Source organism: Diuraphis noxia, unplaced genomic scaffold (assembly GCF_037042655.1).
Source record: "Diuraphis noxia isolate RWA-SAM2 unplaced genomic scaffold, SU_Dnox_SAM2 contig0002, whole genome shotgun sequence".
Taxonomy (NCBI): domain Eukaryota; kingdom Metazoa; phylum Arthropoda; class Insecta; order Hemiptera; family Aphididae; genus Diuraphis; species Diuraphis noxia.
The window spans coordinates 28,012,466-28,031,429 of record NW_028301712.1 but is presented as its reverse complement, the minus strand read 5'-3'; the positions used below and the strand labels follow the sequence as shown (position 1 = coordinate 28,031,429).

Here is an 18,964-nt window from a genome sequence, read left to right as displayed (position 1 = left end):
AAATAAAGCGATAAACGTGTTTGTTCTGATGTATTATTTTTTCCATTAATCAAATAATTTAAAATAGTAATAAATTCAAAAAGATATTTCATAACATAAAATACTTATCTTAAAATGTTAGTAAACATTTTAATAAAAGTTTATTGTGATTTGTTTTTTTTTATGGTCTGTTACAAAAATATAAACTTATGAATAATAATGTAATATTAAAGTACTGTATTATTTAAAATATTTTAGCAATAACTGATAGGTATTTTTGTTTTCATAATGCATTAGCTTACAGCATAATTCACAATGTATAACATAGTATAGAAAATAGTTTATTCACTTATGATTAAATTAGTGTTTTTAATCAAATATTTTACGAGCCAAAGATTATGTTGTATGAACTCGGTGAATATAATTGTAAAATAATATTAAAGATGTGTATTATATTTAAATAGATACTGCTGGTTTTATTATTTTAAATAAGATGTACAGAGAAATAATATATTATAAGTATAGTGTTTTATTTATAAGTAAATGATGTTACGCTTACGAAGATAAATAAATAGATAAAATGAAGTATATGACTCACCGTCCGATTCCCTAGATTTCTCACTCTGCAGTTCAAATAGGCAGTGTGGCCGACTAGTGCAGTGACATTTTTTGATGCAGATTTGTCAAAATAAGGACCCCTTATGGACGTAGCTTCAATTAAAGGAGAAATTGTTTCATCCGGTACTTTGTGATCAATGGATCCTGATACCAAATCTAAAAATAGAATAATATACATTTTTACTTTTAATTGCAAAGATCACTATGACATTATTGTAATCTATTGTGATGTTATTACCATTTACAAAATAATAACACAAATAATGTATTTTATTACAATATAACTAGGTACCAAGTATATAATATAATATACTATCTGACTTATAAATAATATTATTGGTATAAGATAAATAATATTTTAATAATGAACATATAATTATTATTTATTAGTATTTAAATTGTATTACAAACTATAATAGAATTATTTTTATAAATACATATAAGTAAATAATAAGTGTAACGTTTTAATAAATTTCATGCAATAACTGTTTAATGTTACTTAAAAATTGTGAAAAATATATGTAATTATAGAAATACCGAATACCGAATCATAATAATAACTAGGTAGGTATAAGAAAAATGATAAAAAAAATGATATGCATAGTTTTTTATTAATAATTATAACTAAAGAATTGAACTAAATTACATAATATAGCAACATCGTTACTTTGAAAATTAAAAATTCTCAAATTTTATTTTTGATCTAAGACATACAAATTTTAAATGTTTTGGATACTCCTTATATTCTTCAAGCAAAAACATTCCAATGTTTATAAATTGTTTTTACAATAACCCTTTTATTCTGCATTGTTTGATAACTTGGTAAGTTAAGAAACTAATAAACCACAAGCAGAGTAAATGCTTATTAGAAGTAAGGCATTTTGTGTAAACACGACATTTAGAAAAAGTAAAGACAATTACAATTTCATAGCTTACAAATTTATACTAGGAAAAGAACTTCAAAAGACTTAATTCTTCCGGATTGACGATGTCATTTGTTTCGCATAATAATAAAACCATTCAGAATTTATTCTTTTGATCCTCTGGGCTTTAAAATGGTCCATCTTATACTATCATAAATAGCAACAAAAAAAGCTTTTTAAAGGTGTATCTAGTCAATCGTTATACGTATCTAAGTATCTTCTATGTACTTAAAACTTTTATTTACCCATATGTTTTTATACACAGCCTTTGTGGTGTTTTAAAAAAAACATAATAATATTGACATGTTTGAGTACAATCATTTGGACGATGGTTATTTTATTTTTATAACTAAGTATTTATCTATTTCAAGATTTTTCTTTATTTCATTTATTATATTCAAAAAATATAATTGGAAAATTTAATGTTACTTAAGTTATTTAGGGTTTATGTTATCATCTGGTAACATACATATTTTTTGCACTTTTCCCATCCCACGAATTAATATTAATATAATATTAAATTGAGAAAACATTTGGCTTTTTAATATTATTTATAATTTATGACTATAATTATTATGAAAAAGTCATCGGGAATTCTACTTGCTTATAGTTTAGAATTTGTGCAGATAGTTTTTTTTTTTTTTTAAATAAACTTTTTTTAGTGAATAACAGTACATAATATATTCAAAAGACATTTCATTTTACTGCGATAAATATTTTTTAATTAGGTACAACAATACAATTTAAAGCGTTTATAATAAAAATAAAAATAAAAACATATTATAATTATTTAATAAATCGCTTTTATGATATACATATATTATTGATTTATAGTTATTATCAAAACAATTTTTTATTTCTACTAGGTACTTATTATATTACATTATAAACAGATATCCTCCAGAAATGTACTACTTAATCAAAAATTGTATCACCGGGTCACCGATTCACCCTTATAGTTAGTCCATAGGACCTTAACTACATTATAATTTCATAATTTAGAATAATGCGCTTAAAAAAAAAAAAAAAAAAAAAAATAGAATTTTAGTGATGTTACACGTTGATGTATGTTATTAAAAAATGGATCGATGAAGCAGTGAAAAAATGAATGTCCATTGTCATTCTACAGTAGCTCTTAGAATGTATACATCAGTTTTTATTAAAAAAAAACCTGGTTGCACATTTTCAATATAGAAAGGGCGATACACCTTAAATTCCTCTTTTAATATTAAAAGAGCATACGAAATACAGAATACAATGAGCAAATAGTAAAACATCAACAATAATATGAAATACTTACAAAATTAAAACGTGTCATATTTTCTATATTTTTTTTTATTTCTACAATAATTAAGACACATTTAATTCTCCAGAAAAAAATGCCCGAACATTTATTAAAATATGTTAAATGTTTTGTGATGATGTAATACAGTTTTTATTCTCATACTTCTATAATAATCGAGTATTCATAATGCATATTATACTGCTCCAAAGAAGAAATAATATGTTATTTTACTCACTCACTATGATTTATATAAAACATCATTTTACTTTTACGTTAGGTACTTCGGTTGATACAAAAATGAATATTTCAAATTTCAACTACTAATAATAAACGGATAATATAATCAATAATTATTAGAAATATTCTAATAATAAAAATAAAAATTACAATGCACGTAACTCGATTACGAAGTATAATAGTCTGTGAAAAATCATATCATGTACGTATATTATTTGAAATAAAATTACACCATACAAATAATTATCATCACTACTTTTAAACTAAAAATAATTTTCAAAAATATATTGGATTGCGTTGTGTTAAATGCAAAAATGTAAGTAACCAATATTATAGTTGTACATGTTTATATTATCGTCTCGTTTTTATTATAAATTAAAAGTTTTATAGCGCATAAAAATAATATTTTCAATTATTAAACTTTTTTTACAAATTATTTATCGTAGTTTTACGTTATTGGTCACGTAAAACGAATTTCCATCATGTAAGTTGGCGTTCCGGGGCGTGTGCCAAACGCAAGTGAAGTGGTTCGTCTAATAACAGACCTAATTTACTGTTTAAGTGCCACATATAAACACACCATATGGAGTTATAAATAATATGTATAACAAGCACACACACACACACATTAATTGATTTAATGGATGACATTTACCAAGTACACAAGCAATGTTTTACTACTAAAAATGATTAATAAATATTTATATGTGTATAAGAAAAAGAAATACTTGAAGCTGATTAAACGGAATAATCAGTTCAGCTATTAATAAAAATACAAAAAATACAAAAACTAACAACTGACGAGCTAGGGATGATTTTAACCGTCGATCTTTTTTTTAATCTAATATATTATATATTGTTTATAATATACATTAATTTGACGAATATGATAACCGATCGATTGATTGTAATGAATATAAAACCTTTCATAAATATATAATAATAAAGCTTCGTGAGGCGTTGGCGAACGGGGTAGGTACGAGATAAAGAGGATGACGCGGCGAGGTTGAAATATCGCGGGGCCAAGAATAGAGAAACAATCTATCAACTGGTGTGCACACCCCGCCTCGTTGGCTGCAGTTGCTTTCACATCATCGTCACCCGGGCCGAATCGATGTCCATGAAACGATATCAATCACGCTCTTTTCATTTTTTTTCTCGCCCTCCTGTCCACCGACGATGTCCTGCCGCAGCCTCCGTCTGCCATTGTCAGATTTTCGAATGGAAACGATATTTTTATTATTTTCATTCGGTCATTTGCCCCCGTCGTCGCCCGCTTTATTACGACATACAAAATAATAAGAATGAAGAGCTGCCGGAGATTAAAAAAAAAAAGTATATTTATACTACGCAAACGTAATATATTATACTCGTATGTGTGTATGTTATATTACGGTTTGTGATGATAATGTAAGAAACCCTAGACGGTATTTAGAATTCGCCGGAGGCTGAGAGGTGCAGGCAAACCTTACGGTCGCGACGAACGAAATAATTGCGTTTGCTTTAGTCGTATATTCAGTTGCATGCTCGCGACTAATAGTGTGCGTTTTAGAGTTATGGTGATAACTCGTCGTCTCAAATTCACGTACAAACACAGATACCACACATACAAACCCACACGCAAACACGCACGCACACACACACACACACACACATACACACACGGCACACGAATAGGTATATAGACGTTATTGCAGTGTCCTTATCTAAAACGACCTAGTTTGTCCGTCCTTTGTGAAATGTAAAACAACAGTAGTAAACTGTACTTATAGATAACGTTACGATATTCTATATAATACCTATTGCTTAAACGCTAAAATGTAAACATTCAAATAACAAACTCGTTGTGCAGTATTAGACTGTACTTATTCCTCTGCAGTCGGGTATTAGTGAGTGCCTCTCAGGAAGTTCGGAAAACAATGAACGGGACCCAGGGGGGAAAGAATTTACCGGATCAGTTTCACTTTAATATAAATTTATACGGTTGAACAAATAAATAATTATAACGACTGCCATGGCCGCCGGAAAGTCATTATAAAATTGAATTTATGGAATGATAAATTAAAAAATTTTCATAATTACTGTGGTTTACGCATACAATTATTTACTTGCTACGTATGATATTTAATATTAGAAAAAAAACTGCGTAGATCAATCGAATGGCTGACTAAATAAACATGCAGGTAGATAGGGTGGTATGATTAAAAAAATAATAATAGTTTGATATGGTTATTAAATCTGGTAGATGCACCATGGTATTATTATAATTTCAATGACGCAACGAGGATAAAATTAATAAAGTCATGGTCAGATTCATATAATTCTATATTATGATAGGTAGTTCCCATAACTAATATAGCGTGTGATCTTTATCCGGATACAACGGACCCAAAACTAAATCCATATACACTAATGCAGTGTAATACTATTAGAATAGTTAATACTAAAATACTTTAGTTGTCGATTTAATATAATATTTTGTGTTAACATTTTTTTTTTTTTTTTAGATTTTGAGTGAAACGATAAATTGATTTTGCACAATTTTGTGTTTCAATTTTTCTTTTTTTTGTGTGTGCATGTATAATAATAATATGACTTATGGTAGAAAAAATGCATCGAATTTCAACTTATAGTATTTAAAATTGTATTTTTTGATTGTAAAGTAAATCAATGATGTTTACTTGATACCTAATGTATAACATATTGGTCACCTCATTTTTTAATTTTTATGTTCCATTAATTAGTTAAAGTGTAAAATAATTACATTAATATAAGACCTTTAAACAAATTGTTTATCAAAATATTGTAAATTGATAATAATATGTCAGGAAAAGTAAAAGAATTTTATTTACCATAAATCTTCTAAATCGATACATTCAGTAGCTTAAACCAGAAAACCAGAAAACATTTTACTTTTTCGTTAAGTAATACCTACGTGCTCGGAGCCCATGGCTAGAGAGTTATGCGATGTGATTGGTCTTTAGATAAACAAAATATTACAGGGAATGAATCAGGTTAAATCGTTTGTTAATCTTTAAATTATACAAGAATCAGATATTATGACACTATAGGCCATAAACCGTTTAACTGGTGTCCTCTACATTTGAGAACGATCAGTCGACAGTCATAGAGACAAAGCTAAAAAGTTTGTTCTGAGAAAACTCATTTTTGTTTGAACACCGTTTCTGATAGAAAAATGGACAATAAAATAAAATATATTTGTATTGTTTTAGATTAACCCTTTAAATTTAAAAGCAACCAACCGGTTGAATATATTTTATTTGCGTTAATGTTATATAGGTAGAGGAGAATATACACATTCAATTACGTAATGGGTATATCGGATTTCTTGATGACTGACTGGATTTGTTATAATAACTTGATTAAACCAATATTTTACGTAAATGTTATGGTATAACTTAAATACTTTTTTATCCAAATAAAATGATTATTAATGACAATCATAAGTTTAAGAAACCAAAATATAAACATAATATTTTAAGTAATATTGGTGAGGACTTAGAACTTTAAAACTATTAACTATGTATAAACACTTAATAATTAATTTAATTTAATCAATACCATTCATTCTGTGGAACTTGCGTGACCAAAAATTGATTTTTATTAAGTGGTGTTTACGTTAAAAAAAGTTTGGAAACTACTGAAATAGATAATTTTTCAATACTTTGTAAAATACACTATAGTAATATATTGTTAATTTAATACATTACAGATAATAGTGTATCAATATCTATGTCTTATAGGTAATATTACAACTAAGAGTAGGTTACTATGTTTAATAAAAATGTTTTTAGATGTTGAAAACAATTCATGATAGTTATCATTCTGTTATAAAATTGAATTAGAACACAATATTAAATTAATAGAATATTTAATTTTAATGGTAAGGCACATCCGTAGAAATTTAATGTTTAACAAAAAATCACTTTTAAATTAAAAAATACAATATTATATTTATTATAACGATAATTACTTACGGTATATACCTAATAGTTTTACTTAAAAATATCATTAAATGTACCAATGTACACAATAAAATATGTTTTAAATGAATTTTAGTAAATAATAAACATTATGGAAACAACGAGTTTTGAAATTGTATGGAAACTAAACACAAGTAAACATAATATTATTTTAATAATAGATACTGTGTATGATTTTTTTTTGGTATCAACATATTATTAAATAATTAAATTATGCACTGAATATTTAAAAAATTTATATCGTTTTAAAAGTATTTCCAACAAATTATGTGTACGCGGAAACAATGCATTGCTGATCATGACGTATCGTCTCAAACTAACGAAAACATAAATTCTAATTCTAGTAATTAATTTTCTGAACATATTATTATCAACGTTAAGCTTAAATTATTTTTACTTCAGTGATTCTTACATTATTGAATTATTGAACTCAAACAGCAATATTACGATCACTATAATTTATTTCAGCTGTAGTTCAAAAGTTCCATAAAAACAGTAAAACGTCCGTTCGTTTGACTTATTTTGATGGATCGACCTACGTAAAAAAACATAAAGCTTGTCAAACAAGTATTGAAAAATATTTATTTAATAAACCATCGTCATTGATACAATGTCACACTTAAATTTATGACAATATTTTAGAACAAGCCAGTAAGAAATCGTTCGTTGGGACCTCTGATACAAACATCCAAAATACTATTACTAAATGTGAAACGTACAGTGACAATGGTAAACTATTACGCATATACGATTAAATTGTGTAAAACTATTTATAATCTACATGTCGATTGTTAATGTATTATAAATTAGGTCCATGTATAATTAATATTTTTATTATGTATGCGGATTCTACATCAATATTATGCTTTAAAATTCCATTATTCTGACCTGTTTAGTATTCAAGTTTTAATACTCATTGGTTCAATTAACCATTACATAATTCAGCGATATCCACTAATAATAATATAATGGTCAATGAATATAAAATGGTTTACGTATAATATTATACTCCACCTATTACTTATTATGCAAACCATTCTCCATGCTAGAATAACATTAGTGTTAATCCGAGTTTCAATAACTAGATGATATTTAATTTATAATGGATATTGTCTCTTGTTTAACTTTTATTTAATTAGTTAAATAGGTATATGGCGATATAAATTCAAAATAATTGAAATTACATCAACGAAATAATATTAAAAATTGTAGGTATTAATTTATTTTTAAAAATTGCCTAAATTTATTATATTCGAGTGAAATCATTTTTAATTTTATAATTTTAATAATATCATGACGTAAGACAACCATTAAGCGTTTTTACACAATATAATATAATATGAAGTACTCAAATATGCACGCAATAGAACATTTATATATACTTATTAATTAATATACTCCACTACAGTATTAATTTGTTGTATGATGATTATTTTTATTGGTAGCTTACCAAGTATTTAGTTTAATTAAACTATAATATATGCAATTAAATTTCGTAGGTATTTATTTCACAAAATTAGCACATCATGTTTAAGAAAAAAAAAAAACTAATATTGATATTATATTCGTAATAGTATACATTTTGATGTTTTGTTATTACTTATTGAGATGTGTTGCCATAGACAGAAATAACCCTTTATTAAAATAACTTAAATAACGTTAAGGATTTCGTTAAGCAAAGAATGCCATCCAATTAACTTCAGGGTGCACTGGGAACGAAACTTTTTGTATTAACACTCGATGGACGTTTTCGTTTTTTAACGTCAGTTAGTGGCCGAGCACATTATTATGGATGAATCTCAAGGCCCAAAGAGCAAACATTTTCTTTTCACCAACCGACCAAGTGAACGAACAACTATCGTATATTTCTGAGAAAGTTTCATTTTTAATTTAAAACTTTTGCGTTCGAAATGCTGGAACAGTTAAATCGAAATCATTTTGGTGCGTCTATTGTGGGTGGATGGCATGGGACTTTAATGATGAGGAATAAACCGTAGTCCTTAGACCACATAACATCCACAGTTTAGCATGTTAACTTTATTTTTGTTTTTCTATCACACGTTGCAGCAGCGGACCAGAAATCTAGTGAAGATGACGGTGCTAAATCGGTGACTGACGTGTCATCAGACACTCTGCCGGCTGACGTATGTGTGCGAATGGTGGGCGGACGAGTGCGTGAAATATTAGACTTATTGGCCCGGTCGGATAACGACATAGGGTGTACGGACACCTATTGGTTGCAGAAGCTGCTTAAGTCAGTAATCCGAGCACTTGATGACTTACGAAGTGCTTGCTGTAGACCACGTCAGGTCAATATTCCACGATTTTCTCACCTGTTTGTTTTGTATACGATCTGCTAGTGTCAGAAGCCACTTTAAATGACCGATTAAAATTAAAATCGATTTGACACGTCATAGACATATGCATTATTTCGAGTAAAAGCTTTCGGGTGCCTCAACTTCGTTTTATTTTATCGCGATTATCGATAATTTAGATCGAACGAGAGTGCGTCTGAGACAATTTACGTTGTTTTTGTAAAATGGTCGAATAATATAAGTTTAAATAGATATACCTTACCTATATATATATATATATGCATAGTACCTTATACAGTGCTTTTTTTTTTTATACAATTACGATGTTACATAATATCGTTATCGCATTTCAAAACTTATTCCATTTTAAATGCGCCAGTATTATTTGTTTTATATTTATTTATTCAAACATGAAACACGTAAATCTGAATCTTCCTCTTAATCACAAGATTAATAAATAATAAGTAGACATCTATCGAACTGACGTTCGGTCATATTTATAGATAAAAAAATTGCGGAATTCTTGCAAGAAGATCAGCCGGCTCTCCGGCGCCGGTTCTGAAACGTCACTGTCGTCGAGTGAACTTAATATGCTGTGTAAATATCCACACAATATTTGTAACCAATGCGGTGGTTTGGTCAATTTTAACTTACAGAAGTTAATAAAAGCCGCTACCGATTTCGGATGTTTGTATGAATATTCTGTCAACTCGAATAAAGCGAATAGACGTTAAAAGTATATATTATTTTGTTTTAAATATTATATAATATTTATATGTTCACTTAGACTTAAAAGTACTCAATAAATACTACCTAAAACTAGATATTTATAAATTCCTTTGGGACAACTGTGTTTATATGTACCTATTATGAGTCCATCTCGTGTTTAATAAATATTCACAATTTCTTTAACAGTTTTCTATGGTTATGACTTATTTAGGAACGTAGAAAATATAGAACATAACAATAAATATTTGAAGATTATACATTTTCCCTCATACTGCAGTACTTACACAACTGTATAATTTTTAAAAACTTTATATTCTATTATTATATATACTGAGTATGGATATTGTAGCGAACTACAAACGATATAATATAATATATATCATACCTTTTACATATTATTATTCTGAATTTTTTTTTAGTAAACAAGCAAACTAATAATAAATTAGTAAATACATAACTACTAAAAGGTATTATAATAATATACAATTATATAGGTTATAGCTTTATCTGATTTCAATTAATTTCAATTATTGTTTTTTTCATTTTAAAAGCTATGTTTTGATATTATTATTATATAATTTCTTAAAATGGTTATATTTTCATTGAATTTGACAAATAATTAACTATTAATTATAAATTAGTTCTCCATACAATAGATATCACATTGTATCAATTGATACATTCAACTTGTTATGTATTATTGTTAAGTTAGAGAACTATATGTATAGATAAACGTTCGAATTATCTGGTAACTGAATAATAAAATCTCCTAAGACTCGTAGACACACCTATAATACAAATGCATTGTTATTAATTTGATCTAATTGGTTGTGCATACATTTATTATCTAAATAAAAAATAAACATTTATCACAATTGTTATTAAGCTATAATTTCAATTCTAAATTGTAATATTTACCTGAATCAAGGTATTTTATTTTATGACAAACAAGCTGAATATTGAACACTGATAGTTTTTTTCGTTTTATCATATTATACTAAAATGTTTGTGAATCATACTATTATGTTACATTGATACATGTTTTGTCTGATTTATTTATTTACTGTATTATATACAAATAATTTTACTAGCCCTAGAATTCTAGTAAAATTTATTTAATGAGTTGATGCAATCAATAATGAATTCAGTGTATAGTTTTATGAAACGTTATATTTTAACCATATAATAATACACATAGTACATATATTTTTAAAATAATAATTTATAGAGAGTATCTTTTTCATAAATTTAATGTATTTTTATAATACCTTTCTTAAAAATAATAGTATTAATGTCATGTGTTCACAATAACCAAATGCTATTTTTATAGACTTTAAGGTGGAATATGAATAATAAGTTATATTTATTATCTATAATAAACCATAAACAAATAATATTAATTAATTACTTTTTAAGAATAAGAACGTAAATATCAAAGTATCAATATGATCCAAAGGTCAAGCACACGTGTAAATAAATAAATTGTAATCTATATATTATGTATTGTCATATATTTTTTTTTATGAAGATTAAACTGTCTCAGCATATTACAAGCTATTACAAGTCAGTTTACAATTTACGATTACAAGATTCTATTTCTAATTATAATTAGTTTAAGATATTGTGATAGGTGTATACATTTTAAATTTAGTATTTGTGATGGTAAATTATGGTTGATCTTCGTCTTAGCTTTGCTCTGGTATAAGAAGATCTTGCGGTAGACGTGGTTTTAAACGCTAATTTTTCGATTTTATTCCTAGAATGTAAAGCCATGAGCCATCGAATGTTTTTAGTTTTGCGTGAAAGTTTTGGAATTTTATTTTTATCTAGTCTTGGAGAAGGGGGATTGTTAGGTCGTTGTGGATATGTCTATTCTTCGTGAATCATGGTGCTTTGAGATATATTCTTAACAATTTGTTTTGAAGGATTTGGATTTTGTTGATTTTTGGAGAGGAAGCTGCTGCCCAGATTGGGCAGGCATAATAAATTGATTTGTGAAAAATAAATTACTCATAGCAATATAATTAATATGAACCTATGATAAAATGCTCTTAGAAAATGTATGCTGGCAGACTATCTCCGCTTAGAATCGCTTTTTGATGTGTACAATGAATAAACATTCACAATTTGTGGTGGATTTTCAATATTTTTCTGGGTGGGAGGACCTAAAATAATCATCATATTATGTGTTCCAAAGGTTTTATTTTTATTTTTATGAATACAAGTGTTTACCGTTTTTTAATAATTTAAGTATTATATTTATTATTTTTAATTTTAATGTATTTTATCGATTATGGAGTGTATATTATTATTATTATTATTGTATATCATTATTGAACCTAGTGTATATAGTCTATTATATAAATTAAAATAATTAGTAAATATATCACCACCTCCCCCCGTAAATCTGCTACTGATTAAAATCATTGCATTCAAATACATTTTTAACAATAATAATTTACAAGTCAGTAAAATAAATGGATTTTATTTTTTAATAAAACAAACAATATATTAAAACATTTGGTGTTTAGTTTATTCAAAAATGTTATCCAAGTGTCACGATCTTCCGAACAATGACCTGTGTGTGTTTTTTATTATTATTCTAATCGATTACAAAATCCACGAGTAAACCCTTTTGTATACGGCTTTGCCTTTTTCATCTCCGGTCACCATCATTATTTTTCTTTTGTACTGATCTCTTTTTTTCTTTTGCCTACCACGTCCCTATATTTCTCTCTCACTTTATATCTCTTTCTCTTTCCATCTTTCTATCTTTTCTTTTCTTTTTTTTTAATGCTCAGTTTACTTATATCGATTTTGGAAAATTTCCAGACACTCCACATGAATTGGGCGCTTCCGTATAAATGTGTACGTATATACACTGAAGCACATACCCCTAAGGGATTTCGGTTCGCTAAAGGGTCCAAGAGAAATCCTTTTAAAGCGCAATAAATTTCGTGCAGATAGCTAAAAACACCTACGAAATGAACACATACTCATAATTCCCGAAATATTATGTAGCATTCCGTGTGGATTACCACTTAAATTTATGTGAAATCGAAGTGTTCACTGTTCATAGGATCGCCGCGTATGTAGTACTTCAAACATTGATTATTTAAAACATCCTAAAACTCTAGACCATTTATCAAAGTAGGTATGTCTTGTTAAATTTTGTCGCAAAGAATAACCGGAAAGTAGCGTAAGTTAGGTTAGTAATAATCATAAATATATTATGAAACTTTTTTTATGACCTCTGTAAAAGCCGTAGATGTTTGAAAAACATGTGCCTTTATGTTTCAAAAAGTTGTTTTAGTTTTTAGAGTTAACATTATAAACTTTTTAGAATTTTACATCTAACTCATTTTCAATAGATCGAAAATAATGTTCTTTTTTTACTCCAACATAAAGTAGAAAGAATAATAAGCCATGGAGCTAATACAGTGTCTTAACGAGTACGATCACATTTATAAATTATTTACACAAAATAAAATGTTTTAAATATAAATGTATGAAAAAAGCAAATTGTACCTACAATTGCCTATAAAGTATAGGTATGATTTTTGTTTTGACAACATTTGGCGAATTTAAACTATATAGGTACACCATTTCTAAAAAATTAATTTATTCATCTTCATTTATTTTTCAACTTTCATCACATAATTATTACCAACATCAAAACATTTATAATATTATAATTTTATTTCATACACAACATTTATTTCATATTTTGAAACATTCTTATGTGAATAAATTATATTTAATTAAAATATTGTATTGTATTTATTTTTATACGAATATAATATATCATAATCCATCTGTGATTTGTGGTATATATAACTTTAGAAAAAGAAAAATAGTATTTATTTTATAATAAATTGTTCCATTTATTTTATACGTTCCATACATAAATCATATGCAGTTCTAACTGCAATGTATTAAAGTACTTAAAAGCATTAGTTTACATAGGTTTCAACATCTGTCGTTTTCTTTGTAATGAATATTTCCTTTGTACCGTCTATAATGGTTTTCTAATCTTCAGATCTCATTTAAACAATACAAAGACAAACGAGAAAATATAACGTCTAGTTATTTTTGAACACAAATAGGTAGCTGTAAAACTGTATGCTGTTTTATTTTATTTTTAATAAACAATAATATTAATCACATTGCTTATCTGAATAATATAATTGAAATACATTTTAGAATAAAACCCCCTTATTTGGAGCTTAACGTTTTTAACCCACACTCATATGAAGTTTTTACAGTGGCAGTCCCAGTGGATGTTAATTTGAATGAATATTGACCAACACTATTGTGTCAAAGCTTATCTGTGTTGGTTAGCCGACAAAATGTAATTTTCCCTGAATTTTATTTACCAACCCACTAAGGCATTCCGAACACGTAAAATGACTGGTAACTTTTTTCGTTCTCTCTCACATTCCATATGACTGAGCCAAACATGGGAATGACCTCTAATATGTAATGTTCCGGGGACATAGAAAAAAGCGTAAAAATGCTTTTTCCCTTTATGGTTCCCAACAAAACGGTCACAGTTAGTTAAACAGGGTAGATAAAAAAAATGGTAATATATTTTTGTGTGTTTGTTATTACAGAAAAGAAACTTCAGATGATAAGCAATACTGTAAAGATAACGACACACTGAAATGTTCGAGTAACATTTTTTTAACGAATGAGTTATTTAGGCAATTCAAAAAATGATTTGTAATTTATTGTTTTAAAAGTTTTTAGAAAAAATATTAACCTATAATATTCACATAAATAATTATATTTTTGATACATTTTATTAAATATATAATGTTACGTTTAGTATTTTGAGTCAATTATGGTCAAAAATGTTAATACATATTATATGTTTTAGATAATTTTATTAAGCTACATAAACTATGAACTTTAATAATACATAACAATAAAACTAACTAGGTATTTAGTTTGAAAAATATGTAGGCCAAGTTACTTTACTGATGTGTTTAATTAATTATTATCCTACTCAAAATTGTATGTGCAAATAAAATAAAGTAAAATGCAGAAAAAATAAAATATGTATTTATATCTTAATTAATATTATTTATAAGTAATGAATATTTTAAGATTTTATGAAATTGTGATGATTATTATTATTTTACCATATTATGTATTATATTTTGTTTTATTTAGATTAAAGTAGGTATACAACAAAGGTATTCAAGTTATACTAAAATAAACCAAAACAATCTCTTGAATAATTTCATATGATTCAACAATACAACAAACAATAGTGTTTAACTAATGTGTTTTTAATGTATGCTTGCTTAAATTAAATAAATAATAAAATAAATTACAAAATTTGTATTATAACATAATTAATTTGCAACAATTAAAACTACGAATAATAATTTATAAATTATTCTTTGTAGTTACAATTTTATTATATGTACACATAACTTCCTATAAGTTTCTCTGGAATGAATATTCAAATGTGTTTCAGATCACAATAGTAATAAGTTAACGATGAGTAATTTAAATTAAATTATTTATTTATTTATGCGTAATAATACTTTGTCTTTTAAGGATTTAAAGAAATGCATTTATTTTTTTCAATGTGTTTACCTTTATTATACTGGTTATTAAATTTTTTTAAATTTAGGATAGATTAAAAAATTGGTTCTGAGAATTCATGAAATATTAATATGTTTCTAAATCACCAGCTTTTTTGGAAGAGAAAGAAAAAAAATAGAAAATAGAAAAAAGAAACTGAAATCCTAAGGTATTAGATCAAGTTAATAATAATAAAACACAATAAGGGTCGACGTTGATGATTTGGAATGATGGTCCATCTTCTACAAGATGATGAAAAATATTATCTCATTAAAATCAGAAGGTGTGATTGAGATACAAAAACCATCAGGAAAATCAAGGAACTCATTCATCTAAGAACTTAAAATAACGAAAGAGGAAGTAAAATGTTTTAAAATATTAAAATTAAATAAAAAAAACATAAATAACAAATATACGTTGCAATTCGTGTTTACTATCCCAAAAAGTTAAACCACTATATAATAAATAATAACATAATATGTATATATATATATATAAAAGATGGTTAAACAAAACAATTATTTTAAATATTGATATTTATAATAAAATACATTAGAAATTGTAATTTTAATATAAATTTTATAAACATATTTCAATATATTTAAAAATATATCTGAAGTATTTTTGTAATTCAAAAAACAAACATTTCAGGAAATAAAAATAGGTTAGGGTGAGTAAACTGGGTGAATTTAAACATGCGATGATGCATACTATTCATAGGTAGGTCTCTGGTCTGGCAAACTGCTGTATCCTAAAATATAATGTCTCACATTAAATATTGATATATTATATAGATGACATAGTGCAGTCAAGATTTCGACACATATATATATATATATATATACATGATTGGTATATATACTTATGCTGAACTTATTTCTGTTTGTTACTACTCTTGATTTTATAATAGTTACTGCGATATAGGTATTATCGACTATTAGAATCGCATTATAATTTATAGGTACTTACTCTGAAATGTATGTATCTAGTAGTTTGGGGTATGTGACATGATTTATTATTTTTTTTTATTTATTTAAGACTCAAAAGCTTAGGTTATTGGCTAACATTAACATTAATAAAGATACGTTGATACATTATTTAAGGTTTTAAAGTTTAGTTCTTTGTAGAAATGTTATAATGTTGCTGTAGTTTTCAAGACTCAGTCCAATTGCTTTATAAAGATGATCCGGAATGTTGACATGGTTTTATTATATTATCTGGCTTACAAAGATTTCGATTTTCAATAATTAGAGTATCATTTGAAAACCAATGATTAAATGATTATTATTAATACAATTATTATTATGGCCGTTTATATAATAGCCTCGAAATGGCGTATTTTTTATATAAATAATAGTCATAGTATAGTTTAACGTGCAAAACAAATGATTCGTAGTATTACCAATAATCGATAATAAGAATTTCGTACAGCATAATTTTTTTATATATATAATATATTATATTTAATGGACAAATAATGGTTTCTAAGTTGGGAACTGAACCTTGCGCAGAAACTCAGGGTGTTTTGTCGAAGGTCCGTATATCACTTAGAGAAAGTTTTGCAACGCTTCAGTTTAGCAAGTTAAAAGGCACACCTTCACTGCATTCTCTAGCTCTCTCTCACATTATTTCTCTATCATGCTCACTCACTCTATCGTTGCCTCCTCTCAGCTCCTCTCACCATTCTATACGCTGCACTCACACCCTTTCACTGTCCATTTCTATAGGTGTACAATATCAAAGGTTGGGTTCCATACGTGTCGGTAGTTCTGTATAATAGGGCTATTCAGAATATAATACAACCATGTTGATGTAGAGGAATGAGGAAAGGGAATTATTATACTATACCTAATGGCGTATTTGCCTGTAAAATCGAAGACTGGCTTTCAATGGAGTTTGGTTATTACTGTATTCAATAAATATCATAGTTTAAAGCGTTTTCGTTAACAGTTTTATTCAAACATAATAATATCAAACCATGTGAAAATTTACATTATACACATGTTTTTATGTATCGTCAAAATCAAAACAAGTGTGTAAAATATACCATAATATACGGACACATTGTGTTTAGAAAGATATAACACGGCTTTTTTAAACACTACAAAATACAAATAGGTCATAGGAGTTTTGTTAACTCGTCATTTTTGTGAAACTATTGTAATACAAGAAGTTTAATACTTCTACTCGTTATTTATTTTATATTATACCTGCTACAGCTTAGTAAAGCTTAATAATTAATAATTCCTTAATATTGTGTTAAAAATGTAATACCTAATACATTAATACATTTATAATAATTTGACTAGTTTTAAGTATGTGGATTTTTGCAAATGATAAGTAAACATAAGTTATTCATAGAGAAACATATATTTTTAAATTTATCTATTACGGAATCAAAATAATATATTTGAATATATACTTAAAATAATGTATTAAAATATTTTAATTCTTTGTAATTTTTTATTAACAATTTAACATATATGATATGATATCATATAATAATAAAAATACTGTGTCCTGATGTAGTAGGGTGGTCGGCTTCAGTCACAAATCTTTGCCATATATACACGTGTTCTAACAGTTAAGAAATCTAACTAACTGTACCCTTCCTCTTAGTTATAACCTACTAGTTAACCTTCAGGCTAATGACTATTCATGCTGAAGTCTTAAATTTCAAAAATAAAACAAAAATACGATTAATTATAATCTCTGTATAATATAATACAGTAAAACTACTAGATAATTTGTATTGTACCTATTGCGTTATGATGTACGCGTATAATAATATTGTAGATAACTGTTAATACTAAAATAAGCGTATCATTTAATTATAAATCATTCAATTTAAAAGTAACTAACTATTATGTAGTAGTTTGTTTGTTTAAAAGTATCAGAAAGTATTATTGTATTAAATATTGCTTAACAAATTCAAAAAATATATCGAACAATTAAAAATTATGTATTTAATATAAATATATATGTGTGTGTGTGTGTGTATGTGTATTATATTAGGTACCTATAGTCATTAATAGTTAATCAATATATATATAATTCATTTTTAAAATTTTTCAAATGTTAATGTTTTAATAAATTATTAAACTATAGTTAATTGTTACTTTTATTGCTTCATATAATTAATAATTATAAATAAACGTATAATGTTATTTGCGTTATCGTTATTTCCACAAAAATAAAAACTATTCATTTTTTTTTTTTTGTATTATTTAGATGAGTATCTGGGATAATTTATACCCAATGCCACATTTAGTTTGATGT

General features: G+C 26.3%; 1 protein-coding gene across 1 annotated transcript in view; it reads right to left on the bottom strand.

Moving 5' to 3' along the window:
- The window catches only part of LOC107169106 (SPEG neighbor protein-like), a 276,690-nt gene that overhangs the window by 155,944 nt on the left and 101,782 nt on the right, over positions 1 to 18,964 (bottom strand). The window contains exon 2 of the mRNA XM_089220423.1: positions 578 to 753. Coding sequence (XP_089076549.1) covers positions 578 to 753 — 176 coding nt within the window. The remainder of the gene's footprint in view (positions 1 to 577; positions 754 to 18,964) is intronic.